This window comes from Grus americana, chromosome 1 (assembly GCF_028858705.1).
Source record: "Grus americana isolate bGruAme1 chromosome 1, bGruAme1.mat, whole genome shotgun sequence".
In the NCBI taxonomy this organism is placed as follows: domain Eukaryota; kingdom Metazoa; phylum Chordata; class Aves; order Gruiformes; family Gruidae; genus Grus; species Grus americana.
Window position 1 is genome coordinate 58889961 of NC_072852.1, and position 9898 is coordinate 58899858.

Here is a 9898-nt window from a genome sequence, read left to right on the forward strand (position 1 = left end):
GTTGCTTGTGACCTGCTTGTGCTGGGTGGGAAAACCAGCTTTGCAACACAAAGGAGAGCTGTGCTCTTCCTTGGAGACTTGCAGAAATTCTGGTAGCCTGGTGAGAACTCAGGTCCGTGGTAGAGCAGAATGGTTGAAAAGTCCAGGGCTAAAATATAGCACTGGGTTCTGGACACAGGAGGGCCAAGCTGTGGTTCTATTGTTGATTCAATGTAAGACCTTTTGCCATCCCACCATCTCCCCTTTTCTAATGCAGAAAACAGGGGCACCTTCCCCTTCCTCTCTGATGGGGGTCAGTGAGATCGTGTGAAGCATTTGGAGATGCTAGAAGGTGCAGTTCTGCTGAAATACAGTCTTGTTGATTATCGTGACTGTGTTAGGAAAGTCTCCAAGAAATCCTGTGTATGTGATGAGAACTTTTGGGCACAGGTGTTTCATGAGACATGAGCCTTTTTCCCTCCTCCTTGTTTGTTTTTTTCAATCAGCAAGGATGACCCTGATCTCTGCCATGTTTCTTCTGGTTCCCATGGAGACTACAGCTCATAGATAGAGGGAGGGTTGTTCCCTAGCAACTGTCTCTGCCCTGCAGCCTTCATCGCACCTCCATACCTGGACTTCAGCAGGACCTGCTTGCTTGTACAAATCACTGTGGCACCACACAAGAGATCATGGACCAGGTGAGAGAAGTAGTTATGGAAGAGGCTTTACCTCTTGTTAAATCCTGGATCTTTTCTTAAAAAAATTATATATATATATATAAAAAAGATCCAATGTCATTTTGACACCCATGGAGCTTCTCGGGTCTGGAAAGTCACTTAAATCTCCTCATAGTTTGGAGGCCCAGCCAGACATGGAAGGCATATGAGACAAATCTTGACCACATCTGGTGGCCGGTGAGAATGGCGTACCAATTTTTACACCTGTCTGAGAAGGTTAATATTCTGCCTGGGAAAGACAGCTCCCTCCATTGGCTGCATGTCAGCAAAGTCAGAGCGTTAGGCTATGCTGAACACACATTTTGGGGGTTTTTTTTCTGTTCAGAAAAACAGATCAAGTTTAATAATTTTTAGCTCTTTGATCAAGATTTGTCTTTTCTGGTATGATGTCATCTGTTGTCCCTCGGAGAATTGGCTTAGCAAAGGATTAGGTGGACATAGTTCTGTGGCTTCTGTTATCCAGGAGAATGGTCAAGTGGCCTTAAAGTCCTTGTTGGCATCAAGATGTAGGAGTCTCAGAGTGGTGCTTTGACTTTGGACCTTCAGGCTCAGAAGTAAAATGAACAATAAGCAAGAACAGTAATATCACATACAGTTACAAACTAGAAAGTAGGAACAGTTGTAGGCTTCAGTGTCATTTTTTCCAGGTGGAACTGGGGAAATGAAAGTTACCAATGAATGGGATTTGGGAAATGAGCACATTGCCTCATTACACAGAAATTCTGCTTCGTTGGAAGAAATGGGAGAAAAGGAATTTCAACAACAGCAGACCGGAATGTTCTTTTCACTGAATATAGTAATAATAACAAACATGGTTTTGTTTTAAGTAGGAGGTGGGAGTTAACACAGGAGTTTATTTAGCAACACAGATTCCTGCACTTTGATCATGTGTAAATGTTTATCTCTTCTTTAAAAAGAATGAAAAGTGTTACAGAAAAGAAGCAGATCCTGCCCCGTGAACCAGGACTGGCTTCCTCTCTTCATCTGTTGTGGCCCTGTTCTTTTTGTGGGAGAGGTTCTGTGTCTTGATACATTTGAAGAGCACACAACCCTGACTCCTGGAGTCTGATTGATACAGTAACTTCAGCTTCAGGATCCCAGTATTGTACCAGGCGTGCTGCTGCAGAGTACTGGCACAGTGTAAAACACAAGCTGCTGGTTCAAGTCAGACCTGGTGAGTTTTGAAGCGGTAGGCTTCCTGCCACATTGCCCGGTGTCTCCATTCCAAAAACTAGCCTCAAGAGCAAAAGATAAGCATATATGTCATGTCACGAGCTCATTTGACAAATGCAAACATATATCCCTACCTGATCCAGCTCCCATTTGTACTGCTGCTAGCGCCAGCAGGCTCACAATTACTGTGTCTGCCACTGGGGGCCATGGCTTCAGTTGTAACCTGTCACAGTTTCACATGGGCTGAGCCTGTAGGGTCCCGCTGGGCTGAGGAGCACAGACCATCAGCAAGACACGACTGAGGGTTACACAGACATTCCCGCTGCAGGAAAGACGTGAGCTTCCTCCTAGTGCAGGAGGCAGTTTGCAAAGGCTGGGTGTTGGATCAATCACATCAGCAGGACTGGCAAAGCAAAACGGGATAGTCTGTGCCAGAGTCAGGGAAGGAACCCTGTCTCCAGCCTGTTTCTCTTCCTTTGTGGAGCAAGCCTTGCACAGGCATTTTACGTTTATCACCTCCTCTCCCCGTTTTTTCTGGCCTTACTTTAATGCACCAAAGGAAGGAACTGTTGTAATTGTACAGCACATAACAGGTCTGACATCTCTAGGTGCTTCAAAATAAAAAATGACATTTTCACTGAGGTTTTTTTCCCATTTTGGCTTGTGTCTGCACCACTGCCTGTGAAAACTCTTGCAGCTCAGTATTCCCCAGAGGCACTGGTTGGCCATGTCCTAGGCAGGCTGTCCCATGCGAGCTGTTAATGTGAAATCCTGCAGGACTTCCATGCTTTTTTAATCTGAGAGGATCATGGGTTGTAGGACCAACTGTGCAGGCAGGCAGGGACAGATCTATCTTGATTTGGGAAGGTGTATAATACATTTGTGTGAGAATAATCTACATCATCTAAAGGTGAGCAGGGCCACCGTCCCCTTCCTTCCTGTCTCTGAGCCTGACACAACTTTCGTTTCTTTCCCAAGGAGGTGCTAGAGGTTCCAACTTGCCCTACACTTGACGTGGCAGAAAGTGACTCTGTGTTGGCCAACAGTACTTCAGGTAAGCAAGATGGCAGAGAAGCTGTCCCTTCTCCAGAGCTTGCTTTGCAGTACAGCTTGTGAGGCTGTATGTCATTCCTTCCCTCCTTCATGCATGTATCTCTGTGAGTGAAAACTACTCGGACAGGGATCCCACGTGCTGTGGGCTGATGGATAAAATTCCCTCTGCCTCAAGCGTGTCTTCCTCCACTGGTGGACTTGTCTCACTACCTCCCTGCACAAGCACAATAAGCCACTGATGTGCTGTAAACTCATCAGGAAATACCGATGAGCCACAGAGGCTATAAGTGCATGTTCACAAGAGTGAGAGTGGTCATGGGTTGGAGGGGCCCCTAAACATAAGAAAACACAGACCTTTGTGTGCATGTTTGACCACAAGATTTTTACTTCCACACTTCTGTGCAGTTTCATCTCTCAGGAGCATTTAAGACTCCTCAGAAACCTTCACCTGGTTCAGCAGGAGGATTGGTAGGATGCTGCTAGGTTGTTGTTTTTTTCTCTTTTCCTTTGCTCTTTGAGACCTTTAATGTTTCTTTTGTTGTCTGACAATGACACAATGACATGTCCGGTTGTTTACAGCTCCATTTACGGTACCACCCATCATAAAAACAATATCAAATTCATTGACCTGTTGTTTTTGTCTTTAAGTGGAACCTGAGAAAGGAAAAAAGGAACATCTTCCAGAAGGCTTATGTCCCAGCAGACAGAGAACACCCCAAAGGAGGTCTAGCAGAGCCTCCTGGAAGATCTCCAAGGGCCCAGTGGCTCAGGGAACAGCAAAGAACTCGACATATATTAAGTGCCAGGCATCTCCTTCTGCAAAGTGTGTTCAGACTGAAAAACAGAGCAAACAGAGTTTCCAGGCCAAAAGTCCCCCCATGCAGAGTCTTCATTCAAGAAGACTTGAAGAGGAAAGAGAAGATATTTCTGCCATCAAAGACCCACTAGTGGGGCATGAGCCAAGAGGGAGGAACAGCACTTACCACCTGTCTGCAATATCCAGGCAGAGGGAAGCAGAAGACACCAAATCTGTCTCAAATGCCAAAGAACCAAACCAGCACCAAACCCTGATGTCTAGAGGGCCTGGATCTTCCCAGAAGTCCATCAAAACCAGCTACAAAAAAGCCAAGGAGACCTGCAGCAGATTAAGTGCCAAAGATTCCTTAGCATCATTAGGGCCAGATATGAAAGCAGAATGGAAGCTCCTTCTGGAGAAGAGAAACAGTTTGATCTGTGCTAACAGCAAATATAAATTTGCCAGTGCAGATGACCTTACCAGCGATGAAGAGGTATTGGAGGAAGCCGTTTCATGTATCCTTTGTGGCAGGTTGAAGGCTGTTTTTATGGTGTAGCAGGGGGCTGAGTGGGTGGGATATTAGTAGTATATTAGCAGTTTCTAGAAGACATGTAGAGGGATGGATTTGGGCTTCACACTACAGGGCAGTGACACATTCCACAGACAGCCTTTCCCATGTCTTTTTTAATTTTGTTTTTCCACCCCCCTTGCATTTATAAGGTTCCTGTATCCAGGCAGAGTCCCAAATGAGTGAGGCAAAACAGTGTAGTACCAGAACCCAGTCCAGGGCCCAACACCATCATCCCTTTCTAATCCCCCCCCCCCCGCCTTTTAATGAGTCCTAGTTGTTCCATGCAATTACAATGCCTACAGAAGCTGCTGAGGGAGACTCAAAGCCAGCCCCAGGTCCCAGGGATTAGTCATAGCTCAAAGACCTGTGCAGGGTGAAAATGCCAGGAGTTTGCTGCTCTTAGGGAATGTGGACTGGCAGCGGTTCCTTGTTGCTGATGTTTTCAGGAACGGCGAGCTCTGTGCAAGGCAGCATTAATCATAGGACAGAAAAGACTCAGTGACCGTACTGAAATGCTAAAACCGTCTTTGAACTCTACATCTTTTGCTGATTACAACCAGCTGGGTTTTAACCTGAGATCAAATATCTTTCAAGGTGAGGAGACACACATACCTTTGCCTGACCTTCAAAGCTGGGTCCATCTACACTTTGCCTGGGCTCAGGGCAGCCACACTGCTTTGAGTAGAGATCTGACTGTAGGTGACCTTCACTTTCCTCTCTTACTCCTATCCACAGTCACTGCTTTTCCAGGCTGTGATGCTTTGAGTAAATGAAAGCTAGAGCCTCCCTTTCTAAGTATTCTATCTCTTTCTTTTCTTTCACTCTTTTTTTTTCCAAGGTGTGAAAAGTGAAGGTATATCATAACCCCTGTCCTCCATGTTCAGAGCTGTCCATTTGTAGTTCAATGTCTCCTGTCATCTCCAGTCCTAAGTTACCTCCAGTTCCAATACTGATGTTATTTCTCTTCAAGACCTTTAGAAGTGTGGGGCTCTGAAATGTCTTCCCCAAACTTCTGTTTCCAAGGTCCCCAGGGATCCCTCCATCTAAACAAACATTAGGAACTAAGTATTCATCCCATTCTTGTTACCATCATATCCAAGAAACTGAAATAATGGTCTCCGATTCCAGTTTCTCATGTACCAGCATGAGACAGATTCCTTTTCCTTATACAGTATGTTCCATGACAAGACCTTGCTGGGTTTTGAAGACTGCATTGTCCTGGGTTTGGCAGTCACACAGAAGGGAAGGACATCTTTCCCAGGAAGCTCAAAATATTATTATCAAGGAAAAGATACAATAAAAAGGAAGGTGAAGAGGAAAGGATGAGAGATTAAAATAATGCCCCTCAAATGGCTAAAAGTCAAGAGGGGATAAAAAGAGAAGTCACAGTTGGAAATTATTGTAAGTATTGTGGCAGAAAAGGAGCTCAAGAAGGCCTGAAGTGATAAGATGGTGCTTTTTGTGGAGCTGTGCTGCTGAATAGGAAGTTGCTGACTTGAATGAGGAGATTCAACAGGAGATAAGTGGGCACTTGACTAAAGAAAGGGCACTGGGATACAAATAAAGATGATACCTTGCAGCACCCTCTGTGTGTGTCTCATACTTGAGGATAAATTGGCAAACACAAGCTCCCTCCTGGGTGATGATGAAGCTATTCAGCACCTAGCCACACACCTGATGAAAGGTAGTACAGGCAACACATGCCTTTTCTTGAGCCCTTGGAACTGCTGGTGTTGCTCAATTCCAGGACTGCAGTAGGGTGATTTCTGCATACAGTTCCTTATTTGCTGTTCCTTGCAGGTGGCCCACTGGAGAGCCGAAGCTTGATGAAAGATTCCTACACCCCTGATATAATTCAGAAGGCAATCAGGGATCCCAAGAATTGGCACGGAAGGAGGACTGATGAGCTAGGTATGGCTTCTGCTAGGCAAAGTGCATTGCTGCATTCCTGAGATGGGCGCTGCTTCTGCCAAGGACAATGGATGGGTTTGGGTAAAGGTGTGAGGGGACTAGAAACTGACATTTTCACAAGAGAGGAGCTCTCCAGCTAGAAAAATGCTTGAGGGATAATAGCACTAGAAGGGATGCTGCAACTGAACTATGACTTGCCTTCTTTACAGGGAAATGGCATCAGAAAAATGCCCTAAATCTTAACCTGCAGAAAGCACTGGAGAACAAATACGGGAAGAAAAAAGGCAAGCCTTAGAAGATGAAGGTTGAGGATTGGAGTGCATTCAGTGAGGGATCTTTTTCCTCAGCCATCTAATAAACCTCCATATAAAGCACGAGCCCATCGCTTGCTAGTTGTCAACAGCAGATTTGTTGCTGGTGCTCTCTTCCCGTGTCAATGATGGTGTCTTTGAGGAGAGCAATGCAAGATAAATCTGAATGTGAACACAAAAAAAATCACTTTGTTGGTCACTGGTAAGATGGGCCTGATTAGTGTGTGAGGCACACGGCCTTGCAGAGGAATGTAGTGGTGAGAGGCCACATAGAAATTCATCTGCTCAGCACATAAGGTGGAGTAGGACCTGTGAGCAGTGTAAGAGGGTGATGGCAGGGGGGTGCATGTGTGCGCATGCGTGTGTGTGCACATGCGAACTCATGCTTGCCAAAAGATTCATGATATTTTGACAGCTGCCCCAGCAGTCCAAAGAGAAGTACAGAGGATGCACTGGGAATGAACCAGTGTTGCCCAAGGACCTGAAGGCTGCCTACCTCTTCCCCCAATGAAGGGAAGCTTCAGAGCTGTATGTACATAGCAGCAAGACACACCAAGCAAAGAACCAGCTCCTTACTGATGCTTCTGAGGTGACTTCAGACTCTCTGCCAGCAAGGCATCAAACGGTGTTCACTCAATAACCTGGGCACAACTCCATATGATTGGCACTAGGTGCCAATGTGGGGTAGGAAAGGAGGATTCTCTACCCACCACTCTAGTTCTGTTGTTCTGTCTGCCACATGGAGGATTTCAGGGGAAGCTTCTACCCTGGCAGGGAGCACCAGTAATGTGTGGAAACAAATGGAAACTCACCTGAGAAGTGGAGGCGTCAGGGTATTCATTAAAGCCCACGCTATTTGCAGGCCAAGCCAATGCAAAAAAAAAAAAAAAAATGCAAAACAGCTTATCCCACCTAAAGGGAACAGGAAAGCTGCAAGAAGGCCCAGGACTTCTCCAATCTGCAGATCACCCCACAATGTGACTGGATCCTTACTGAAGCTCTCATAAACCATTTTCGCTTCTGTCAGATCTTTCCCTAACTCAAAGATAAATTTTTCTGAGTGAGAAGCAAGTGTCTCCAGCATGCAGTCTGCACAATCTGAAGTGCGGAGAGCATATCTGGAGAGTAACCAAGGGCTACCCAAGGGCTCGAATGATGCAGGACATGCAAGGTCTTTAGGACTTCCTGATGTGTTTCTCTCAGTATTTAATGGCCCTTATTGCAAGATACTGCTTCCAGCTCCAAAGTGTAGCAGTTTGGCGCGGCAATCACGAAGTACGTGTCTGGGAATAGCGATGCCCTGATCTTTCCCATCTGGTCCCAAGCTTTCACCATTTGAAAAGATTGATGCTTTGCTCCCTGATATGAACTGGTTTGGGGCAGAATTAGGATTGTTACTTCACCCTTCATTGGCTGGGGATTAAATAACTATATGCTGACTTTGTAAAAGTAGTGAAGGAGATTAAAATGTAACTAATGATAACCAAGCAATAATCATTTTCCACCAGCAATAATTAACCATTTGCAATTCAGGTGTTTCCAGGCAAATGTCCAAGTCTTTCAAATTAAGGAGACTGGCCAAATGGCAGCTTGTAGAAACTTCCCAGTGGGTTTTCCTTGTACATCAGTACCAGTGACTGCTGCCTGAGCACACACCGTTCCAGCTTCAGGTGAACAGCACAGCTCTGTGGGAACACCCTGCTCTCTGTGTTGCATCCAGCACTTGATGACCAACGTGACTCCGGGTACATAATGAATGCCGTCTTCTGAGACCGCAGCAGGTCCTAATCCAGAAAACATGGAGCTGAAGAGAAATCCACTGACATTGTTTGGCGTACTGGAAGCAGGCAGTTCAGGGCACAGTTAGCTAATACACAAAATGTAACACGTGGGCTGAATCAGCACATAGATTTACAGACCTATTTCTAATAGACATTAGAAATAGACGTTAGGACAGAGAGAGTGCAGGATTATGGTACAGCTTGGAGTAAATGCCCTTTGCTACCCATGAAAAGCTCACGAAGAGACTAGATCAGAAGGGAAAAGGACTGAAAGGTCTTGTTGGTGCACCATGCACTCTGAACACTCTGCAACTGCATTGTTTGCCTCCTGCAGTGGAGTAAAGTCACTTTGTACACTTTTTACAACTTCAAATATTTTATAAACACTGACATAATACAAAATAGTTTGCATTGTGTAATGCACTCAAATGGGTGACAGGTGTTTGATGCCACATGAATGTACATATGGCAATCCCCCCTTCATTTTCTGTGGTTTGCCAAATGTTACAGCTCAGCCAGGGGCAAGCACTTTCTGATGGGTGACACATTGAAAGTTGCAGAGGTAACTGAGATAGCTTTCAAGGAGACAGCCCAGCTGCTGGGAGCAATCAATACCTCGTCTCTAAGTGCTGAACAGACTAATTTAGCCAGAACCTTGGCAAGGAAGCATTACACTGGCTGTGTGGCACTCTGTGTTGACTAGACTGCTTTGGGTACTCAAACATGCGTATTTAAAGCCAGTTTTGGAATCTCCAAATAGCGTGTCAGGTGCAGTTAGACAAGAACAGGGCTGAAATAAGTGCTCATGGTAGCTGAAATCTCCTTTCTACCCATTTCTTTGCTCTCAGCAGTTCATTCCTTCTTGATTGTTTTGTGCTAGTCCTGACACTTCCCTGCCCACGCTTTTAACTGATTCAGCTTGATAAACCAGCAGAAAATCAATACAGGAAAAAAAAAAGCAAAGTTAACAGGTTAAGAAATTAAATTTTCTAAGCAAAGGACCTTGTTGCAGGCAAGGCAATGAGTGATTGGGGATGCAGATGTTGGGGAAGAGGAGTGGAAAAGGAGTGGAGGGGGAAATGGCCTTTCACTGCTTTTTTGTGCAGCCGGCTTCTGCTACGTAGTTCCACTGAACTCAGCACTTCGCAACATCAGTAGCCTGTATTTCAGTGATTTTACAAGGTCTGATCATTGGGTGGCAGCTCTGAGCCAATGTTTTTATCTGATAGGGCAGAACTTGGGAAAAAATGGGTTCTTCTCTGGTTTAGCTAAACTATTTGCCAAAAAAGCTATTTAAGAACTGTTTCGGTCATTTATAAACAGTCAATGCACTTGAAAAAATAGATAATCATAGTATAGAAATTTGAAATAGAAGAAATTTGAAATTTTGAAATCCACGCTTCTGCATCACTCTCCTCATACCTTCTAGTATTTCTTGCAGAAATGGGTATTTCCCAGTTTAGGCTTATGTGTCCTTGCAGTTGAGGCACAGATTATTCTGCAGGATATCACTTCTAATAAAAAAATCCTGTTCTCCAGCCAATCTTCTTTTTATTTTATTTTTTTTTAGTTTTCATTTAACCTTC

General features: G+C 44.9%; 1 protein-coding gene across 1 annotated transcript; it reads left to right on the forward strand.

Annotated features, from left to right (window-relative positions):
- Positions 1-18: 18 nt before the first annotated feature.
- On the forward strand, positions 19-7418 carry TEX33 (testis expressed 33). The gene is made up of 6 exons (XM_054812954.1): positions 19-677; positions 2868-2943; positions 3591-4231; positions 4756-4903; positions 6110-6220; positions 6430-7418. Exons 1-6 carry the CDS (start codon positions 669-671, stop codon positions 6513-6515), a joined length of 1071 nt encoding a protein of 356 aa, XP_054668929.1. The 5' UTR covers positions 19-668; the 3' UTR covers positions 6516-7418.
- The last annotated feature ends 2480 nt before the right edge of the window (positions 7419-9898 follow it).

Coding starts and splice junctions, on each gene's coding strand:
- TEX33 (XM_054812954.1), top strand. Junction 4,904..6,109: donor GAGATCAAATATCTTTCAAG/GTGAGGAGACAC, acceptor TGTTCCTTGCAG/GTGGCCCACTGGAGAGCCGA. Junction 6,221..6,429: donor AAGGAGGACTGATGAGCTAG/GTATGGCTTCTG, acceptor CCTTCTTTACAG/GGAAATGGCATCAGAAAAAT.